The sequence below is a fragment of the Lissotriton vulgaris genome, chromosome 4_1 (genome assembly GCF_964263255.1).
Source record: "Lissotriton vulgaris chromosome 4_1, aLisVul1.2, whole genome shotgun sequence".
Taxonomy (NCBI): Eukaryota; Metazoa; Chordata; class Amphibia; order Caudata; family Salamandridae; genus Lissotriton; species Lissotriton vulgaris.
The window spans coordinates 1,032,224,303-1,032,248,766 of record NC_141691.1 but is presented as its reverse complement, the minus strand read 5'-3'; the positions used below and the strand labels follow the sequence as shown (position 1 = coordinate 1,032,248,766).

The 24,464-nt window shown below is 39.1% G+C and overlaps 1 protein-coding gene across 1 annotated transcript in view; it reads right to left on the bottom strand.

Annotated features, from left to right (window-relative positions):
- Nucleotides 1–24,464, bottom strand: part of SEMA5A (semaphorin 5A) — a 1,998,383-nt gene that overhangs the window by 51,717 nt on the left and 1,922,202 nt on the right. Inside the window, exon 19 of the mRNA XM_086965275.1 lies at nucleotides 15,706–15,876. Coding sequence (XP_086821401.1) covers nucleotides 15,706–15,876 — 171 coding nt within the window. The remainder of the gene's footprint in view (nucleotides 1–15,705; nucleotides 15,877–24,464) is intronic.

Below are 24,464 nucleotides of genomic sequence, written 5' to 3'. Positions count from 1 at the left end.
TTTCTCTTACAGGTTGTTTTGAGTAAAAGTTGGTAATTTGGTGTGTAATAAAGTTGATAATTTTTTCCTTTTCAGCATGTTTTATTCAGCAAAGTAGTTGCACCGGATGCTCGGTAGAGATTATACTTTGAATTGCTTAAGTATAAATTGTTTTTCTCCATTAGTCTTGGATTGTCGTATTTATTTTGGTCGGGCGGTAAGGTCATGATCGGTGAGCAGGAATTAGAAGATCCCTAGAGGTGGGGCGTCACCCATTATGGATGGGAGCGCCCGGGGGGAGGCGGCCATTGGCCCCTCAAACGGGGAGCCGGTCCCCTCTAAGGATGGGGACGCCGAAAGGGAAGGCGGCCATAGGCCCCTCCCTGGGAATTTCCCGGGGCCAGGACATCTGCGACGGCAGATGTGGTAAGTTGTGTGGGGTGGGAGGGGGGTCTACGCTACCTTCTAGACACCTCACACGAGTCCTCGGACGACCACTAAGATGGCGTCGAGTTAACAGGGGGCCCCCGCTAAGACAAGGGAAATTGGAAGTTGGCACAGAGGTACAGTCCTCTGTGCAACCGCCCCTCACAAGTGAGGGGGAGATCTGGTATTGGGGATCTGACACCGGTTACGACCTTGCCGTTGGCCCGTAATGTTAGGATGTACAATTTCAATTTTGAGTAATGCATTTGCAGGATGTTTAGTATCGGCTAGGAGAACCTTTGTATTAGAGATGTGTTGAGGTCAGCCAAGAACATCGTAATGTTTAAATGAAATTGTACATGATATGAAACTGTTATTTTAACGTTTTAATTTTGTTTCATATTTTAATAAATACGGCCGGGAGGGTAACTCCCTCCCGCCTTCCAAAAGTTCAGAACCGTTTCCGTCTTCCCATCCTTGGGGATTGTGTTGAGAGGGGGTGGCGGGTATCTCAGCCATATGGAAAGGGGCGACCACTCGGTCCCCCCGAACGTATGGTGGAGTACCCCGATCCCCCCGGGAAGCCATTTTGGGCGGGAGGCGAGTCTTGGCTGGTATGCCCGAAGCGGCGTAGCCGGGGCGCGCCTTTTCCCGCCCAAGAGGAGGTTGTCCTAGACACCAACACCGCTAGCCACGCCCTGGAGGCAGATTGGAGGTGGGTCCACGCCCGCCCGAAGAAGGATAAAAGGAGCGACAAGCCAAGGAAGCATCCTCTTGTTCCTGTGCTCCGAAGCTGCACCTCCCCGTTGCAAGTGAGCTCGAGACGGAACAAAGAGCCATTTTTGACCCACCCACCAGCCCCTGATGACAGCGATTTGTTGGAATAAAGTCGAGTGTCGTGATATTTTTTCTCTTACAGGTTGTTTTGAGTAAAAGTTGGTAATTTGGTGTGTAATAAAGTTGATAATTTTTTCCTTTTCAGCATGTTTTATTCAGCAAAGTAGTTGCACCGGATGCTCGGTAGAGATTATACTTTGAATTGCTTAAGTATAAATTGTTTTTCTCCATTAGTCTTGGATTGTCGTATTTATTTTGGTCGGGCGGTAAGGTCATGATCGGTGAGCAGGAATTAGAAGATCCCTAGAGGTGGGGCGTCACCCATTATGGATGGGAGCGCCCGGGGGGAGGCGGCCATTGGCCCCTCAAACGGGGAGGCGGTCCCCTCTAAGGATGGGGACGCCGAAAGGGAAGGCGGCCATAGGCCCCTCCCTGGGGAGGAGGGGCTAGGGCCCCTCCTGGGAATTTCCCGGGGCCAGGACATCTGCGACGGCAGATGTGGTAAGTTGTGTGGGGTGGGAGGGGGGTCTACGCTACCTTCTAGACACCTCACACGAGTCCTCGGACGACCGCTAAGATGGCGTCGAGTTAACAGGGGGCCCCCGCTAGGACAAGGGAAATTGGAAGTTGGCACAGAGGTACAGTCCTCTGTGCGACCGCCTCTCACAAGTGAGGGGGAGATCTGGTATTGGAGATCTGACACCGGTTACGACCTTGCCGTTGGCCCGTAATGTTAGGATGTACAATTTCAATTTTGAGTAATGCATTTGCAGGATGTTTAGTATCGGCTAGGAGAACCTTTGTATTAGAGATGTGTTAAGGTCAGCCAAGAACATCGTAATGTTTAAATGAAATTGTACATGATATGAAACTGTTATTTTAACGTTTTAATTTTGTTTCATATTTTAATAAATACGGCCGGGAGGGTAACTCCCTCCCGCCTTCCAAAAGTTCAGAACCGTTTCCGTCTTCCCATCCTTGGGGATTGTGTTGAGAGGGGGTGGCGGGTATCTCAGCCATAGTCGTTTAAGTACTGGTTGCAATGCAGTCCTACATGCAACCAGTGCACACTCTGTCTCGCAGATTCGGGCAATTCGATTTGGGGAGAAGACCCGCTTGAGCAGAAATTGCAGTACTGAACATCATTTTCAGCATGAGATGATTGGTCTAAAAAACGATTTACAATCAGAGGATATGATGGTGGCACACTTGAGAAAGCACATACTAGAATCAATAGAATAAAACGCACTGAGCTCTTAAAATCTAATCAAAACAAAAAAAAACTAGAGAGGAAACAGGTGGCCATGATCATGCAATTCTATTCCCATAGCAATGAGGTATACCAAACCTTTCACAAGCATTGGCACTTACTTAAGCTTGACCACAACTTGGACCATACCTAAGGAACAAACCCCAAATGACATATATGAGGGGAAGGACACTCAGCAACATTTTGAATCCTACCCATGCAGGACGTACCAGAAATGAACCATCACGCACCTGGTTACCTGCTAAGCCGAAGGGTATTTTTAAATGTTTAATGTGTAACGTGTGCCAGTTTGCACAGAATAATATTACAAGCTTCAGCTACAACACTGGCCAAATACACAAAATAAAGCACTGTATCAACTGCAATTCAACATATGTTGTCTATTGTATTGTGTGTCAGTGCAATCTTATTTATGTGGGTAGTATGATAAGACTACTTAAAGATAGTATTCAAGAACATGTCAGAGCTATCCGCAACAACAATGCGAATTACCCACTAGCAGTACACTACAACACCGAACATAAATTGTCTGAAGTGCTGCGACTTAAATTTCATGGCATCGCCACAGTGGAGGATGACCCTCGGGGGGGAGGGGTTGGCAAGACCTTGGCTCTCAGGAAATTGGAATCCAAATTGCTCATCAAATTAAAATCAGTCGATAAGGGGCTCAATACGGCCAAGGATATGAATGTCTTTTTATACAATTAATGCATGATCTTATTGCATGATTAATAGCTCTCTCTGTTATTTATTACATATACATATCATGTTTGGGTTATTTAGCCCCTGTTTAACATCTGTGTCATGTTTTGTATATTGGAAATACTAATACTGATCTTTTTTCCTTATTAGCATTATTTTGAAGCATTTTTCATGTTAAGAGGAATGTCTGACAAAATATCGAAAACAAAAATATCGATAAACAAAAATATCGGAACAAAAATATCGTAGTCAAAAATATAGGAATCCTATCCCTAACAAGGTAAGTACAAAAATATCGAAAATAAAATATAGAATGACAAAAATATCGGTTTTTTTAATATAATAAAAATGTAATATTAACAAAATAATACTTATAAATGTAATAAACATATTTAAAAATGTACTATAATATTTAAAATTAATACATAATGTAATACAAATTAATGTTAATAAATATATAATACATAATATATTTTTCATTAATAATAACTCTAAATTAATTATTGTCATATCTTAAAAACAAATAAAAACTGTAATAAATTACTAATACATTTATTTACATAACATATTCACATAAATAACAATTAATAACAACATAATACTAATAAAAAAGCTAAATACATTTTAGATAGCGTATGAGTAAAAATTACTATTCCCACTCCAGAGAGTGCGACAGTAGAGAAAGTGTTGGATAGCGTAGCAGTAACAATGACTATTCCCACTCCAGAGAGTGCAACAGTAGGGAAAGTGTTGGATAGCGTAGGGTTAAAAATTACTATTCCAACTCCAGAGAGTGCAACAGTAGGAAAAGTGTTGGATAGCGTAGGGGTAACTATTACTATTCCTACTCCAGAGAATGCAACAGTAGGGAAACTTTTGGATAGCGTAGGGGTAAAAATTACTATTCCCACTCCAGAGAGTGCAACAGTAGGGAAAGTGTTGGATAGCGTCAGGGTAACAATTACTATTCCAACTCCAGAGAGTGCAACAGTAGGGAAAGTGTTGGATAGCGTAGGATTAAAAATTACTATTCCAACTCCAGAGAGTGCAACAGTAGGGAAAGTGTTGGATAGCGTCAGGGTAACAATTACTATTCCAACTCCAGAGAGTGCAACAGTAGGGAAAGTGTTGGATAGCGTGGGATTAAAAATTACTATTCCAACTCCAGAGAGTGCAACAGTAGGGAAAGTGTTGGATAGCGTCAGGGTAACAATTACTATTCCAACTCCAGAGAGTGCAACAGTAGGGAAAGTGTTGGATAGCGTAGGATTAAAAATTACTATTCCAACTCCAGAGAATGCAACAGTAGGGAAAGTGTTGGATAGCGTAGTTTTAAAAATTATTATTCCAACTCCAGAGAGTGCAACAGTAGGGAAAGTGTTGGATAGCGTAGGGGTAACAATTACTATTCCAACTCCAGAGAGTGCAACAGTAGGGAAAGTGTTGGATAGCGTGTGGGTAAAAATTACTATTTCCACTCCAGAGAATGCAACAGTAGGGAAAGTGTTGGATAGCGTAGGGGTAACAATTACTATTCCAACTCCAGAGAGTGCAACAGTAGGGAAAGTGTTGGATAGCGTAGGATTAAAAATTACTATTCTAACTCCAGAGAGTGCAACAGTAGGGAAAGTGTTGGAGAGCGTAGGGGTAACAATTACTATTCCAATTCCAGAGAGTGCAACAGTAGGTAAAGTGTTGGATAGCGTAGGGGTAACAAATACTATTCCCACTCCAGAGAGTGCAACAGTAGGGAAAGTGTTGGATAGCGTAGGGGTAACAATTACTATTCCAACTCCAGAGAGTGCAACAGTAGGGAAAGTGTTGGATAGCATAGGGGTAAAAATTACTATTCCCACTCCAGAGAGTGCAACAGTAGGGAAAGTGTTGGATAGCGTAGGGGTAACAATTACTATTCCAACTCCAGAGAGTGCAACAGTAGGGAAAGTGTTGGATAGCGTAGGGGTTTAAATTACATACTTATAAATTGCATCCATCAATTAATTAATTATTTAAAATTAATAACCAATTAATTACATTTATTTACCAATTAATAAAAATAAATGTATGCTTCCTACTAATTAATAATTAATTCTACATAATGAAATTACTTCCCACCCTATTCCCCTATAAACCCATAACCCGCTACAGAACATATTTATCAATTAATTAAAAATAATTACCAAAACAATTAAATATAATTACCAATTATTTTTAATTAATGTATGATTCCTACTAATTAATAATTATTTAAACATTATTACATTACTTCCAACTATATTCCCCTATAAACCCATAACCCGCTACAGAACATAATTATCAATTAATCAATTAATTAAAAATATTTACAAATAATTCTCAATTAATTAATTAATAATTCCTACTAATTAATAATTAATTTAACATAATTAAATTACGTCCCACCCTATTCCCCTATAAACCCATAACCCGCTACAGAACATATTTATCAATTATTAAATTAATTAAAATTAATTAAAAATTAATTCTCAATTAATTAATTAATAATTCCTACTAATTAATAATTAATTTAACATAATTAAATTACTTCCCACCCTATTCCCCTATAAACCCATAACCCGCTACAGAACATATTTATCAATTAATCAATTAATTAAAATTAATTAAAAATTAATTCTCAATCAATTAATTAATAATTCCTACTAATTAATAATTAATTTAACATAATTAAATTACTTCCCACCCTATTCCCCTATAAACCCACAACCCGCTACAGTACTAAAATACAATATTTAATTAAATTACATTAAAAATTAATAATAAAACATAATAAATACAATATAGTATACACAAAATGTATTTAAAAATCGATATTAGTAACATAGAAATTATTTATTTCGATATTATTGACATCGATATTTAAAAACTCGAAATTACTAATATCATACTAATATCGATATTAAGACTGTCGATATTACTTACCTTCTATATTATGTCCAATCGATATTTAAACTTCGATATAATTGTATATCGAAATTTAAAACTTGATATTTTGTCTGTGTACCGTTAAGAGGATGCAACTGTAACTAGTTTTCTGTATGATCCTATGAATATTTGAAATGTCCTCTTTAGCGTTATGAAATTATTGATGTTGATTAATATCTGGATGATCTCTTGGCTCTTGTGCATCTATTCCTCAATTATTCCTTTTTTTCTTATGATAAAGCACCATTTGGCATTCTGCTTATTCTCCTCATATTTCTTTGACTGTTGCTTTCTGCAGGTTAGGGGGATCCAATTGCAACCTGTTCTATGTATTGTCGGAGTGTTTTACTATGCGTCTTTTAACATGTTAGGATATTGAGGTTGTCGACTAGTGTCTGGATGACAACGTGGCACTTGTGCAACTAGTTTAGTAACAAGCTCTTCATTTTTGACCAACCACCTACTGGCTTCCTCGCTTATACAGCTTTCATCTCTTTGACTAATTTCGGCTTACCGTGATGCTATCTCGGTATATTTCCAATTTGGCCATATGGGTTAGGTCTATATACATAGATTTACACCTATTGCTGTTTCTAAAGTGATAATGACTACTGGTCGCAATGCACATCTTTTAGCCCTCTATTGGATAGCGGCAGAGCGTCTCTGTCTAGTATACCGCTATTGGGGAATATATATGTTGCTGACCTGGACTTTTGCTGTGACACGAAGTTCATCTAATTGGCATTGGGGCTCACTGGACTGTATTATGTTTGTGATAGTGAGTTTACATATGACTCCGTTTTGTATAAATTAGAAGCAGTTTGTGTTTCACATTGGGAAGCACTGCAGATCCACGTAGTATTGTGCCTTTTTAAGATGGGGTCAATATGTGAACTGAGAGTCATTATATATTGTTGTGACTCGAGAAGTTGATTTGTTTAGCATTGGGACCCACTACATTGCATTATGTTTGGGATTGAGAATTTGCAAGTGACTCCGCTTTTTATTAATAAGTAGGAGTTTGTGGTTTACATTGGGTAATACTGCGGATTTCCGTAGTATTGTCCCTTTTCAAAATGGTGACAATGGCTTCTACATATCCTTATTACTTCACGGGTCATGAGTTCTTCTATACCACGTGACTCCGGAATTCCTAGCGTCTATTTTAAGATGTCGGGCGCTCCCATTTTTTACCGATGAGCGTTATAATGCGCGGTGATTGCTGACGGCGTCTTGCCAGTATTAGAGCTGAGTTTTTGGGGCGTTTATAGACAGGACAGTTGCATAACATTACCTTTGTCTATGGGAATTTTTGAGTACTTATGGTATTATTTATATTCTTATAGGACTCAACGTATTACGGTTGGTCCGTTCTTGCGTCAACTTCGACTTGGTGCTACCTGACACTCACTCATTCTAGGAGGATCTCCACAGGCTCCCTACTTCCTTAAGATGATATTACACCGCATTGAGGAGTCTTTTATAGTACAACTTTTTCAACGGATTTGGTGAGTGATATTATCAATGGTGACCATTGCACTATACGTGTCAATTCTTTGTTCAAGCAGTGCATACCGTCATTATGGACTCTATGACTTTGGTGCTGGGATTTAAGCAAATTATTTTGGACCGAGCGGATGTATGCACCGTCAGTAAGCATGTGTATGGGCATGTTATCATGTACTGCACCTTTGTGGTTTCCATTTTCTTACTTTTCTTTGATCGACTCCTCCTCGATATGGACAGGTTTGTGTAGTTGACCATATTACATATTTTTGTTTTGTATATCTTTTTTTGATACAGGTTTCGGGCTAGGACAGCCCTAGACTGTGTCTCTAAGATTGGATCATATGGTCAGCTTACCACATTTATCCTTCAGTGGTGGTGAGTGTTCTATTCAGCTACATTCATGTTGTCTGGGTTTAGATATCCCCTTGGTCTTTCTTCTATACATCCATGACCCTCTTTATATCTATTGCAAGTGGGTATTGCGATTGTTCTGTCAGATATGACCCTACATTTGAGCGTATTAGCTTTTTATGTTCTGATTACCATATCAGGCTCATGACTGTTTCATACTTATGGTCTAGGGACTCCTTGGATTACTAAGCCTTCATTACGTTTCAATATTTGTGAGAAAGGGGAACTACAATAGTCCTTTTCCTTTTTTAGCCTTGAAATGATTGAATATTTTTTTCTTTATGTTTCTTCTAATCAGATTGCCCTGATACCTAGTTTATTAAGCCGTGCAGAGGTTTTTACCTAATAGTGACCAACCGTTCTTCACTCTTGTTTTGATTCTGGAACTACCAAAGAATCAACTTATAGGTGGGTCCGTCTGCAAACATAGATCTTCTAGGTGTCTTTGGATTGGTACAGTTCTATTCTACATCTGCACATTTTTTCGAGATGGTACTTGATTTTGGTGTATTGACACTTCTCCTGGTCTCTTCACATCTATGCATGGTCCAGTGGGTCTTCTTTAATATCTTTAATATGTTTGTTATATTTCAAAAATGTTGTTCTTTCTTATCTATTGGGAATCAGTGTATGGGATCTGATAACTGACCCCTTGTCTTACCTCTTTGCTTTTTGCTCTGTATATTGCTCTTTTCCAACCTATAATTGTTTGGGTAATTTTCTCTTAGAACACGGATCTGTGCATGAGCACTTTTTCTGGGGATCTTTATCAGCTGTGAGATCTCAGACTTTTATCTTTTTAGAATATATTACATATGTATTTGTCAACAAGAGACATTGTTTCTCTACATGGAATGTATTGACTGTTTGCATATTTTATGTTCACAGCCTTGAGAAAGTCTGAGTACTGATCTAGTACAGACGAAACACGTGGTGGCTGCTCTTTACATTTGGATATGAGCTTGCAAAACAATAAAAAGAATGTTTTATACTGAAGCTTCGTGTCCTGTAGAACTCTGGATTACCTTATGTCACTACAAGTCTATTAGGATTGCTTTTCGAATTTGGAGTAATGTTGACCCACAATATTGTGTTATGTCTAGGACCTATATATTGATTTTGGGTGTGCTGTATTAGCTTATTCTTTTGGTATTTGAAACTGTCTGTGTTTTAAACTTACTTAAAGACCAAACAAATAGTTCTTATTTTAATATAGTGGTTAGATTTAGATATATATTAATAGAATTCATATGCTAATGCATTTGTTTTACCTCACGAATCACGAGCTCTACCACCTTCCAGAATAATATGTAAAGTGTATTTCAAAAGGACGCACAAGCCTCCTGGTGAAAAGGACATCTTCAGGTTTTAGAGCAGACTGTGCCAGTCAACAACTGTTCTCTGTTATTTCTCATTCACAGTTTCATGACACATGTTTGTTTATCTAACGATGCAGTAATTGCGACACACCACCACTTCTTATGATGGTATGCAATTGTTTTCCAGAAACAATTGTGCAAAGATAAAAAGGGAATAGAGAACACCTGAATAGCACAGGCATGGCCATTGGTGCAACAGGTGCAGCAGCACCCGGGCCACAGAGCCCTGAGGGGCCCATTGACCCCGTAATAGATTTGTCACTTGCTCCTAAATAAACATAAGTTTTAACTCTATCAATATTCAACCACCTGGTCGGCAGGTATAAAAAACTGTAGACCGACTTCATTATTAAGTTCTTGCCCCATCTCTTGTAAGCCCCTCATATGAGTTATGCCTTGGTTGGCGGTGCCCTCTATAAAAGCATCAGCCTCTCCATCACATCACACCTGGAATCCAGGCCCTACGTGGAACTGAGCCATAACCACTTGCTTCCTCTTAAGGGGTGAACGGATTGGTCTGTGCTTTTTTAACCTCATGAGGGCTAATGTATGATCACAAATAAACATACATGCCTATGTAATCATATACATATTTATAGATTCTTCTGTATGCATGAATAATAATACAATTAGAATTTTCCTTGCAGCCAGTACAGTGGAAGAGAAATAGTTTTTTTCTGTTTATATGTTTACTTTCAAACTGACCTATGACACTTGGGTCTAACAACCATTCCATTTTCTCACAAATCCAAGGCCCACCGAGATGTTTTTTCGGGCCCACCATTAAGAAGTGGTTCCGATGGATTTGGGCCTGCCATATGATTAACACCTCACTTATCTAATATCTAAACCCTTATATAACCCAGCCTGTCAGGGCATGGTTACAGTGACCTACAGTAATAAAAGCTCATGCTATCATTGGCCTATTATTAACCTTTTTAAAAGCCCTCTTCAGTCCTCAGGATACAGGCTGGTTCTACTCAGACATGTCCAGATTAAATCTTATGTAAGGGGTAGAAAAGACACAGCTGTGCTTTTATTTGTTTATAAAATAGGCTCGTGCGTAAAATGAAAAGCACACAATGGTCTATGTTAATGAACAGTAGATGTTCCAGCCCACAGGCTAATGTGCTGCATAGCTAATATATAAAAGGTCCCAAAAGTGAGAACGATTGCATTGCAAATGCTTGTTTATTATTGTTCCAGGCTTGCTCTAAAACTGTTCACTTACTCGCAATCAGCGATCCACCTTTTAACCTGAGCGAGTTTCACCCTCTCGCCTTGCTTTGCTTCCATTTGCCCTGACTTCCTAAATGTTCCCAGAAAAGGGGAGAGTAGTTTTGTAAGTCTTGAGAAATTGCGATTTGCCGAGCAATCCTTGTCCAACCAAACATGAAAAAATGACGCAGCATTTTCAAAGAATCCTGCGATAGCATGCCATCTTTTTACAAGTTGTTAAAATATTGCTGACATCAACAAGATAAAATTATGAAATCCTCTGACAATATGGTATCACTTCTATTAGCGCCGCTGTGCATTTTCACGCTGCATTACTCCTGCGTTCCAAACGTATTCGTCAGCATTCTGAAAAAGTGTTTGGAAGAATGAAAAATCCTTTATAATATGTACGCAGCAGAAATGCGGAATACATCATTCAGGAGGGATTGCTTTGGCCATTTTCAAATATTTTAATGCCTCGTTGCTGCTCTTGAATCTTCTAATGGAAGCACTGCCAGGAATTTGAAGCAACCTACAACAAAGGAGCGTGTAGGAACGATATAAACCCCACTTTCTGCATCACCCTCAAATGTAAAAAAGGTACAATTTGGCAATTAGGTGAAAACGTGATTGTCGAGTTGAATTCTCGCCGCCGTACAATGTGGTACTCTGGATGGAGGTCATGAATATGAACGTCCACAAGGCAGACTCAGACTTCCATCCTTCCCTGGTCGGAAAATTGAGCATTATAACATGGGTAATCTTTTTTATCTCTTATTTACAGTGCTTAGAATAGCAGAAGCGTGGTATTTAGCGCTATGTAAAAACAAGTAATTATCACTATTAAGAGGGCGCATCTTTGAGTCAAAGCCTCAGATCTATATATATTAAAAGCTACTGTGAGCAAGTAGGTCCTCTAAATAGTGGAGGGGAAAGGATACGTGGACACTAATCTTCCCCACAGGGGGGATTTTTTTCAAAATGAAACTCAGTGCATTTTAAAGCCTATTTCTGCGACTATGGTAGCTAAAATGCGACAGCCTTTAGAGACAAGGCAGCATCTCTAACAAGATGGCTAAGGTGCTTCCCCTGCCAAGTCCACCTGTGGACTCCACAATAGGAATTCAGTCTGTCATGTAGGCTCATAATCCTATCAAATGTAGGCAAATTTGATTTAAAAGGCATTATTCGCCTCTCTTATACCATCAGTGGCGAAGGGTGCTCTAATTTTCTATATACTATTTGGGAGAGAACTCTGAACCGAGGTGTTCCTGGCACAACAAGCTTTAACATGAACTAATCTGCAATCAATGCAAAAAGAAAAACATCCTTGAATTGGGACTTCAATCACCCATTTAAAAGTGGTGTCAGTTTAATAATTTTTGAGCAACAGTGCCGGTCCAATTCACATTCCAAAAGCCATGATTTGCAGACTGATTGACATGTTGTTAAAGCTTCCCTCATAAGAAGTCTAACAAATAAGTGAGAAATGCTGCATTCGAGCCTAGCCACCATAGTCACAAACTTATATTTAAAATCTTTTTTGTATGGTTAGAATGTATGGTTCGTCAGGCAGCGCCAGGGACACATATTTCCATATTGCCCCCTGAAGCAGATATTGTCAAACCACTTTCCAGGTAGCAACAGGAAAGCAAAAATTGCCCTTCCGTTCTCTTGTGTGTAATGCTCACCCAGAGATCTGAGAGTCACCGGTTGGAATACCTGATAACATCATTATTATTGAGTGAAGAAATATTAACGCATATTATTCAAGCATCGAGATAATTCAGCTTGTGGTGTGCACCAAATAAATAGGATTTATTGGTTGCTTTCTACAGGGGTGAAGATATCAAAAGCGCAGCTGGTGCAGTGGTACCGGGGCCTGGAGGGGTGAAGGGCCGGGAGGGGGGAAGCAGCTAGAAAGGGGGCACTCATAGATGTATGGAGGCAGCGGTAAATGACATGACTGAGTTTGAAGACCTCATGATGTCAATGATGAGCGCTGTTGAAGATGTGGACATATATTGGTGGAACAGAACTTGCAAAGAACTAGGGGGCATATTATCAAGGGGGTTTATCTCCGCTTTTTTGGCTTAAAAGCCAAGAAAGTGGGGATAAAATTATCTCCCTATTACCTAGCTGTCGCTAACACCAGTTAGCGACAGCTAGTAGGAGATAGCGACCATCTTGGCCCCACTTTGTATGTCAGAGAAATTTATCACTAATGACATGCAAAGTGGGCATGCCAAGATGTTAGCGACTGGAAACAGTTGCTAACATCGCTATCTCCTATTACCAACTTTTGGAGATATTCGCGCTAAGCGCGAATATCTCCAAAAGCTAACACCTGCCCTGAGCAGTTCTTAGCCATGTTATCCAATGGGAGGTGGATAACATGGCTAAGAGCATTAGCTCGGTAATGCCTGAATATCGCGGACTTTTCAGCGATATTCATGCATTGCGGCCGATTTTTATCGCATTTGCGATAAACCTTGGTAATACCAAGATTTATCTGCGATAAAAATCGCCCCAGGTCGGCGATAAAATTTTGTCTCTACCCAAGCAATAGCGATAATTATCGCTATTGCTTGGTAATATGCCCCTAGATTCAGCATGGACGTTAAGGGAAGGACGATTGAGCAAATACCAGTATCATGTGTTTTCACATGTGGGAGGTTAAATTGAGAATACTGTGGCATCAGTAATAATATATTTTTCTCTTTAACCCTATTTCTTTTTGCGTATATAATAAGGGTATATTTATGAAATTACCATGCAGCGCAATGCAGCCAGTCACCTTGCTGCGCTGCGTGTTAAGGAAAGGGAAGGAATGTGCCGTATTTAACATAATAAGGTGCATTCCTGTCATTTCTCAGTGCTGACGCCTTGCGCTAATGCATGCACCCTTGTACCCTGGTGCAAGGGTGAATGCGTTGTAAGCAGGATTGTTTTTGTTCAGGAAAGGACACGTTCCTGCACAAAAATAATCCTGAAAGGCATTTTCCCTATTCTATGTATGCTGCAGAATGAAGCACACATAGGAAGAGGAAGTTATAAGGCGTAACAAAGATATTTCTCTGGGGCGGCATAGAAATTTGACGTATTCCTAGGTTTACCACTGATGGTAGATGCGTGGAAACACTCACGCTCCACCCATGGATTGCCATCCTGGGGCAGAGTAAAGCAACAAAGAAATTTGCACTGCGTTGCGTTACTCTGGATTAATCAAGCCATCTCAGAGCCCCACAAAGTGGCCTTGCAAGGCTTGAAAAATCCTACTCAGGCTATGCATTTGCCCTTGCGCCCCCTTGCGTGGTGCAAGTACTAGGCAAAGCCACCGTAATTATGCCCTCAAATGTTCATTCACGGTACTAGGCCTAGGGCTATTCAACATACAATATAAACAGCTGTTGTTACTGCTCAGTTAGTTGGAAAGGGAACCTACTCCTGCATCTTTCTGCACCCCCTCCCCCCCCCAAGGCTGGACAGTGACACTGCTCAGATGATAGCCGACGATTTTCTTTCAGTTGACTTGGATCCAAAATGGCTCAGACCCCTTAAAGCAGTGACTGTAAAGCACAAACGCCTACATGTCAAGACATTCCTTTTAAGAAGTATAGCAATAATTTTGAATATGTTAGGTTATATTAAGATAGGCTTGAAAAACACTGCCACAGCTAAAGATGCTTCAGCATGCCAACTTACCAGTGTACTACAGAGCTCATGATATCTAATGAGGGTGAGCTGGCAGAAATGGACTTCCCTGCTCTGCTACATTTTCTCCTATCCTCGATTCCTGGCTCACTTTTTCAAAATATTAGCAGCTAACATTTTGAAGTTCTGTTTCAGTAGTGTTTACAATCTTCAGGTAGATAACGCCAATGTTTTATGCATTAAACTATTGAGCCGAGTACCTCAAATTGAATCTTAGGGATGACTGGAAAGTCGTGCCTTAAAAATAGGAAAATATGTCCTCTTGTGTTCAAATTCTGAGGCAATCTTTCACTTTTTTAATTTCCACCTGGAACACGTGTCACAAAGTGTTGTGGGAAGATAGAACCTTTTTTATTCTGCAAAATATTTCTCAAAACAATTTCACAAGCTGTGACATTTTTCCAAAGGTTGCATGGCTTAAAATGTGAGCAAAATATTTTCAATTTGCAAAAGTAGTCTTTACCAATAAACATTTCAGCAAAAAATGCTTTTAAAGCCAGCCTTCACTTGTACAAATATTTTACAAGATACATCTTTGCAAAAGATGTTTTTCAAGGTTAAACATATCTCAATCTTCCGGAATTTTTAAACTTTGTAAAACTTTGCAAGTGCAATTTAAATGTTGCTACTCCTTGAGTCAATGTTTGTGGGGAATTTAGGCAGCAACATTAATATAATATATGTTGGCCAAAATATGAGCCTAATTCAACAATATTTTGAAAAGTATGTACATCTTTAGGTAGAAAATAGTATGGCTAGTCCTGTGAGAGAGCAAGATTATTGTTGAGGTCTAAATCAAATTTAAAAACACTGCTACTGAACCCAGAGTAGAAAAAGAGGTAATGCCCTCCCCCATCCTGATAGAGTTATCTCTGCGTTCACTACACTTAAAATTGATCTTTAAGGAAACAGATTTTCACAACTATCTAAAACACCTGGCCAATAAAAAAAACTGCTATGTAACAGAAGGCTATCAACCGGATTTATTGTTATATGGATGTCAAACAGAGTTGCACATTAGCACCAGATTTAGTTAACAGTGTCGTTTGTGAGCATTTGACCCACCATGGTTAGGTCCATCCCAAAATCTGTATATTATTTTTTAACAATCATGCTTTGCAGCTAGACCTCAAGGTAGTTGGCTTGAAAACAGCACTTAACACTCTGGCTCATTGTGCCAAGATGAAACACATAGAATTCAATTTGGAAAAAAGCCAAGTGTTAATGGTTGGCAAGTTTAGCAAACTCTGTCATACTTCTTCTTAATCAAGTATTACTTTAGAAAGAAGGAGGTGGTACCTGGACACAGCTGAGTGTTGCAAAGAGCTTCTTCTGTATGGAGTCCAAGGCAAATATCCCCTCCATTTGCAGGAGTTGGATTAGAGCAGGAGCGGGTCCGCATGTAATGGCCACCTCCACAGGTTGCAGAGCACTTGGACCAAGACGACCAGCAGGACCAGCCACCATCAACTGCAACAGATCAAAGTAATTTGAGGCTTAGAGTTTGCATCACAAGACACTGATGTGCTGTAAAATGAGTTCACTTATTGCTATAGCTATTTACATTACTTATTGACAAAGGCACACAGTGCACCACATTAATGCATTGATTTTATTTAACTGCAGTGAAATAATTAAGTGCATACGTAAAAGAGAACAAACTGGGAAGAGTGAAGCCATCCTTATCTCAGACCTTTATTAGTGAGAATATCCAGTCCTAGCACTGTTACATGGTAAGTATTTGACAGGTGAATTTGATAAAAGCATAACACCATCAACGCGTTGATTTGCTGGGATTGGTATACAACTGTTACAACGAAGTTTTTACCACGCACTACCATTACAACGCAGGCATTACCACGCATACCATTACAACGCATTGCGCTGGGGGGCGCTCTAGGATAGGGAATAAGTATAATATTATATCCAACACCTTCCCTAGTGTCCACGGGGACTGGAGTTGGAATATAAAATTATACTTACCACTATCCAGCACCTCTAAGCGCTATGCGTTGTAATGGTATGCATTGTAAATACCGCGTTGTAATGGTATGCGTGGTAAAAGTATGCGTTGTAACGTCATACATCCGCTGGGATTGGTTTTCTCGCTGTACTTTGTTATTAATGTCGGTGATTTGTTTAAGCACAAACACTGCAAAAAAAGTAACAAACTCACCGCTAAAAGACTTAAATTAGTAAATAATAATTAGTAGAGATTACATCCCATTGTCTTCAACAATGTCAAACATTCATAACATATCCTTTGCATTAATATAGGAAATGCAATTTGTGGTGTTCCAGTATTGGAACTTTACACTAGAATGTTATGAGGATTCTTTGTTGGGGATTCTACATTTGCGGTTGGGGGTATAATGTTGATGTATTCATTGTATGTGGATGTGTAAGCTGTCTTTTCCACATTAAACTTGCACAAAGAACCCGCTTTTTGTCCAGGAGCTTCTTACATGAATTGGCAACGATCGGGAATGCAGGAGGAAGACAGCGCTCACCTGTTCAGCCATTTTCTCCCTTCCGACCAGCTTTTGCGTTGAGCTTTGTTTTGCAACTGTTCTCTTCAAGAAGACGTTCCGGTAGGATTTCTCCATGTTGCTGTGTCCCGCGTTGTCTGCTGCTTTGTTGCTCGATGTACGCTGAATGGATGTTTTGCGCGAGCTGTGTGCCTGCAGCGTGACGTCAACGCGTGGACCACATTCGTTGGCAGCCATTTTAGATTGGTTTATCAACCGGATACATGTGCAGTGATGCAGCGTGATGTCAGCGCGTCTTTCCACGTTCTGGGCAGCCATTTTGAACTGGTTTTCTATTGGAATCTGTGCTGTGAAGTCTGCAAGTCGTTCCATCTTTTTGGTGGCCATCTTTAATTGGTCAATTTCACACGTCTACTGACTACTGGATCTAAGTTGGTTATTTGGCAACAATACTTTTAGTAATCATCTACATTTCTTGGTTTTCTTCACTGATGCGCACAGTTTATGTTGTTTTCGTCAATTGCGCACTGTTGAGCATTATACATTTTAAAATTTCACCTGTTGGCTTACACCCTGATAGGCACAGCCTTAAAGACACATTTATAAAATGTTTTAAGTTCTTGATTTTTTTTCTCCCTGTTTTATATACCTAGCATTCTATTTACTATTGCAATGGCAAATATCTCTGCACGTCACATATTTTACCAGCTCCTGGCGAACCAAAAATGGATTGGGAATTATGGTATCCCATATTTCTGGCTTATGTTGAAGTTTTAGAAGAAGGTGACTGTTCTCCCAAAAGGAAACTTGCCTAATTAAAGCATTGTTTAGGTGGTGCAGGTCTGAAAGAATTTGCAAATCTTCCACCTGTTGGTGCTGCCAGGGATACTAATGTTTCTGAAATAGCAATCAGACAAATGAATACCATGTTTGGTAGAAAAATTCATGTTGTTATGGAAAGATTTAAGTTTTATTCGCATGCTCGGAAAAAAGAAGAGTCTATTGAGGACTATGTTTCTGCTTTGCGTACTTTAGCAGGATCTTGGGCTTTTGAAATCATCAGTTATGAGCAGGTTTTAAGAGACCGGATAATGGTGAAAACCAAAAGCAAGAAAATTCAGGAAAGAATATGGGTAGGTCCGGAATCTTCATTTAAGCACTGCAGTCAACATTGCTAAAGAAATTGACCAGTCTGAGAAATTTGTAAGTGAAATCAGAGATCAGGCAATTAAAGTCCAAGACATTGCTTCCGAAGTCGCTCTAGTGAAGAATAAGACAGTTTTAAAAAATTATTATTCCATTTCCTCCGAGAAAGACACCGAGGTGAAGGATAGTGACAATACATTTTTTGTGAAAAGAACTCCTATAATTTGTTACAGGTGTGGCAGTCCCAACCATGTTGGGAGTTACAAGAGATGTCCTGCATGGGACAAAATTTGTGTTAAATGCAAGAAAAGAGGGCATTTTAGTAAAGGTTGTAAATCAATTTAGAAAGTGAATTACATAACATGTGAAGAGGGTGAATTACCAGCTGATTTTAATTCTTTATTGTGTGTTGGAGATACCAATTGCAAAGGTTTTCCACGATGTATAGTGTCAATTGATGGTAAAACGGTTTCCATGATGGTTGATTCATGTGCATGGTACAGTATTATTGGGAAGAATTTTTTTAATGAATTTATGGGGTGAGAAAGAACTTTTACCTCCAGATATTCAACCTGGTGGTTACTCTGGTCATAAAATCGATCTAGAAGGATTTATGTGGGCACATTTGGACTTTAAAGGTAGAAGAACCAGAGGTAAAGTGTATGTGGAAACTAAGGGTGTGTCCATATTAGGATGGCCTCATCAACAAGAGATGGGCATAACATTAGATCCTAATGCCACTCCACCTGTTTATGTCATTGCACACAATATGAAGAATTTGCGGGTGGAGTTGAAGAGAATTTCCCAAAACTTTTTGATGGTACTCTTGGAAGATATGTGGATTTTAAACACAAAATTATTCTTAAAGATAATGCTATTCCAGTCAGACATAGAGTGAGGAATGTACCTTTAGCGTATCACGACAAACTTAAGGATATGTTTGGAGATTTAATTGCGAAACGCATTATTGAACCTATAGAATCTTCTCCTTGGGTTTCTGCCATTGTTTTGTCTCTTAAGAGTTCTGGGGCTCTACGTATGTGTGTGGATCTCCATGATTTAAATAAAGAGACATCCTCTACCCATACATGAATTAATCTCCACTCTATCTGGTGCCTTTGTTTTTCCACTGTGGATTTAGCTAGTGCGTACCATCAAGGGGAACTGCATGAAGAGTCAAAATGTTTTACAGCTTTTGTGACTCCGGAGGGAATGTTTCAATTTTCACGCATGCCTTTTGGGCTAGCAAGCGCCGCTTCCGTCTTCCATCTGCTTATGAAAGAAGTCTTAGAGGGTTGTAGTGGAGCTATCGCTTTCCAGGATTACATTTTAATCTTTGGGAAAGATTTTGAGGAACATGACAACAATTTGGTAAGTGTGTTAAACTGTGTACAGAATAAGGGATTGACTTTGACATTTTCCAAAAGTAAATTTAGACAAAGCAAGGTTGAGTATCTCGGTCATGAGATCTCTAGCGAAGGTATCAGACCTAAACTCAATCATGTGCAGAGCATGTTCAATGTGCCTGCATCGACTACAAAAGAACAATTGTTATCTTTTCTGTGGTCGACAGAATTTTATGGTAAATTTGTACAAGATTATTCCACCAAAGTGCACCCATTAAGACAATTATTGAAAAAGAATGCAAAATTTGTTTGGGGCAAAGATCAACAGTTAGCTTTTGATGTTTTAAAGAAAGAAATAATTTGTTGCCCATTTTTGAAATCATACAAGGTTTGCAAAGAATGTATTGCGTCTGTAAATGCCAGTAGTGTAGGTTTGGGTGTTGTGCTAATGCAGAAGAACAATTCTGAAGAATAAGTAGTGTTTTATGCTTCTAGGATGTTGCGTGGTGCTGAGTGCAATTATTCCACTATTGAAAAAGAATTATTAGCAGGTACTTGGGTAGCTCAACATTTTCGTCGATTTTTGTGGGGTACCAAATTTCGTTTAAGGACCGATCACAAACCACTGATTAACATGTTGGCATCTGGTGGAGGTAGAACATTGACTGCTCATTTGGCAAGACTTGCTGCCAAATTGCAAGAGTACCAATGTATTGTTGAGTATGATCCTGGTCGTTTTAATGTCCATGCTGACTGCATGCCACGTTTAATTTTATCCTATGTATCTGAGACCAAAATTATCGAAGAATGTGATGTAGCTTACACTATTAATGATGTGAATAGAGGCTGTGCAGAGGATCAATCTATTAAAAAAAATTCTGAAGCTGTATGGAAAGATGCTATGCGAGAGGATTGTATTTTGAGTGAGGTTGTAAAGTTTTTGCAGAAAGGTTGGCCAGAAGAAAGAAAGTTGAGTGGTAAGCTAAGTTCCTTTTTCAAAATCAAAGATGAACTTATGCTTTTAAATGACATCATAACAAAAGGGGACAAAATTGTATCACCATGGAAATGTGGGGCATATTATCAAGGGGGTTTATCTCCGCTTTTTTGGCTTTAAAAGTCAAGTAAGCGGAGATAAAATTATCTCCCTATTACCTAGCTGTCGCTAACACCAGTTAGCGACAGCTAGTAGGAGATAGCGACCATCTTGGGCCCCACTTTGCATGTCAGTGATATTTATCACTAATGACATGCAAAGTGGGCGTGCCAAGATGTTAGCCACTGGAAACAGTCGCTAACATCGCTATCTCCTATTTCCAACTTTTGGAGATATTCGGGCTAAGCGCGAATATCTCCAAAAGATAACACCTGCCCTGAGCAGTTCTTAGCCATGTTATCCAATGGGAGGTGGATAACATGGCTAAGAGCATTAGCTCGGTAATGCATGAATATCGCTGACTTTTCAGCGATATTCATGCATTGCGGCCGATTTAATATACCAAGGTTTATCTGCGATAAAAATCGCCGCAGCTCTGCGGTACATTTTTGTCTCTAACCAAGCAATAGCGATAATTATCGCTATTGCTTGGTAATATGCCCCTTGGAGAAAGGATTTGTATAGTGGCTCATAAGGGTCACATCGGTATGTCCACCACTAAAAGAAGGACAAGGGAAATGTACTGGTGGCCTGGAAATGATTATATGGTAGATAGATATGTGAGGGAATGTCCTTGTTCTAAAATTGACAAATCTGTCAAACCATTGTCGGTAAATGTAACCCATGTTGAGTATGCTCAAGGACCTCGGAGAGAATTAGGTATTGATATCATTGGACCGTTAGCTACTCCTCTTAGCAAAGATGTATATGCTTTAGTTCATGTGGATTACTTCTCCAAAAGGCCAAAATAAAAATTGTGGACAAGATTACTTCTGCACAAGTTATTGAATTTTTGGATGATGTTTTTTCTCGTGAAGGACCACCTGAGGAACTTATTTCTGATAATGGTCTACAGTTTGTAAGCAAAGAGTTTGGATTGTTTCTTGAAAGAAGTGATATTTTGAATAAGAAAGTGTCTAATTATAGCCCTCAAGCCAATGGTCAAGTAGAACGGTTAAACAGGGTTGTTAAAGAATCTATTCAGCTTGCCATTAGGAATGGCATTTTGTGGAGGAAAGCTTTACAGGCTACTTTGTTGACATATCTCACTTCACCTAATTCTGTTACTGTTTTGTCTCCATTTGAGATGTTGCGAGGTAGGAAACCAGGATCTAAACTTATGCCTTGGTGGCTGAAAGGAAAAAAGTCATATGACTCTGCCATGGATTTATCTGAAGTTAGGGAGTGTGTTAAGAGATGTCAGGAGAAAATGAATGGTAATCTCTCTAAGCATCAGTTTTAGGAGTCTAAATTGAAAGTAGGTGATATGGTACGTGTCAAGTTTGGTGATTCTCTTAACAGGAAGTGGTCCTGGTGGTCTTATCCTGTAAGAGTGATATAGGTTTTCAGCCAGGCAGTGAGAGTTGAAGGTGGTAAAATATGGAATTTTAGAAGCATATCTGTTTGCAGATTTTTAATTAAAGAAAAAACAAATTCTTGTGTCACTCATACAAGTTTTAAGCCTGTTTCTAAATTTAAGGAAGATAAAGATACTTTTTTCAGTTTTTTACATATGTATGATGGTTCGAATTCTGATTTGGTGTTATTGGATGTGTGTGGGTGTAGTACACATATTGAGCATAGTTCTGTTCCTATTTCTGGTTCAAATAACTTAACAGGACAATGTAATAACCGTCCTGTAACTGAAGAACATGTGGTTGAATTGAGGAAAAGTTCTCGTACCAAGCATTTACCTATAAAAATGAAAGATTTTGTTCAGTTTTAGTTTTTTTTTCCTCTTGTATTTTTGTACATAGTTTTTTTTTAAAGGGGAAGGCTTGTGGTGTTCCAGTGTTGGAACTTTACACTAGAATGTTATGAGGATTCTTTGTTGGGGATTCTACATTGGTGGTTGGGGGTATAACATTGATGTATTCATTATATCTGGGCGTGTAAGCTGTCTTCTCCACACTAAACTTGTACAAAGAACCCGCTTTGTGTCCAGGACCTTCTTACACAACTCAATTGGCCAGATTTAGGAACTGTACATTTCCAATCTGTGTGCACACATTGGAAAACCATATTTTGTCAACAATTAATTCACAAAACAAAATTGTGCTTGTCAAATAATGTTGCATGTGAGCAACTGACATAGTTGACATGTAGACCTGCTATACACAATATTTATATCATGGCGTGTTTCCTAGGGTGTAGGAGGCACTGAAACAGGGACACATTTTATTCATAAAGGGTTGAACATGTCCCTGCATTCTCCTTTCCATTCACATCCTCAGTGCCAGTCAAGGTTGCCTTTTTACCCCATTACTTAATTCCCTACATGTTTATAACCTCCTAAGGTCGGCGGGGGGGGGGGGGAGGGCAAGTGTGTTGTTTGCTGTATGCAGACAGTATAGCTGTATTAGATCCTACCCTATAGGGCCTATACAAAAGGCTAGATTTACTTAAATCATATGCAAGTGTTCATTTGTTTTACAAATAAACATATCTAAAAGTACAATTTTTATATGTAAAGGAAATTGTCAACTAAAGAAGGTAAATTATATATGGCACCTGGAAAGTGAAAAATCAGAGGAGGCTAAAGTCATACTTATATCAAGGATAATACTTCAGTTCCAATTTATCCAAGAGATACAATCAATAACTTTTATTTCAGTCAGCAGTGGTCTGTGCAGGTAACAGCAGTGGGGCCATGTTGTGGGGATTTCGAGGGACGATGCAGAGGGAAAATTAAATAAATAAATAATTTTCCCTCTGCCTCGTCCCTCGAAATTGCACCGCTGTTACCTGCACAGACCACTGCTGATTTCAGTTGAACTAGACCATTAAAAGTATACATTAAAAATATTTATTTGACATACTTTGATATTCATTAAAATCTATAAAATATGTATATGTTTATTATAAAACATCTCAACACAATTACAGTACTTCATTTACAACAGCATTTAGCAACTGAGACATTCATCATAACAGTTTCAGGCCCACCTTACCCCTTGTAAATCCTACTGATGTCAGGTATTTGCATAGGTTATGAACTATATATGGCACAGTATCACTCTTCATTACCGTTAGAGCTTTCTGATAACTCCTAAACCTTAATCTTTTGCATTATGGGCATATCTATTTCCTCCTTATCTCACCATAGGATGTGGAAAATACAGAACATTGTGCACTACCTTCCATATAACCTAACGTGCATAAAGTGCAAAAAGCTTCATTATGTGACAGTATAGGCCTTAATTTGAAGTATACCATAGCAAAAGTCCATGTATAGGATTCTTGCCTTATGGGGTTGGATAACATCTAGGAAATCTTCGAAACATGGCACTGGCTTAACAGCAAGGGACTGGGTTGTCAATACGGCTAGGTTTGGGTTACTATAAAACATGTTTAACACATATTCCCAATATACTTGCTTTAAGTGATCCTTTGAATTCTGTGTCAATAATTGTGGCTCAGTGCAATAAAAGAATAGGCCAAGTTTATTTAGCCATTTCAAGACATGTTGCAACCAAGGGAAAGTTAAGGGATTGTCAAGTTCCAATAGTTCTCAAATGCCCTCTCTGTAATGGACTAACTCCTTTGTCGTCCATAGTCTAATCCAGTAAAGTACTAGCTGCAGGTTTGTAATATGCTCTGTTTGACATTCAGGTCATTGCACACAGGTATTAGATGTGTGGTACTGATAGGCCTAATAGGCTTCTCATGTATTTATTCTCTCCAAGTACGAGCTGTTTGACATTGCCTATACCCACAGGTCTGACCCATACAAAGTAGCAGCCTGGGCTTTGTGTTCATACATTTCTAGGGCCGGTGTGATCAATTTATTCACAGATGCATTGTATTTGTTAAGAACAGCCCTTGACCCACATGATAAAACCATGATGGCCTGGTTTATTTGTGAATTCCATGACAGTCCGGAATCAAGTGTTATACCTAGATTAACAAAGTTGGAGACAT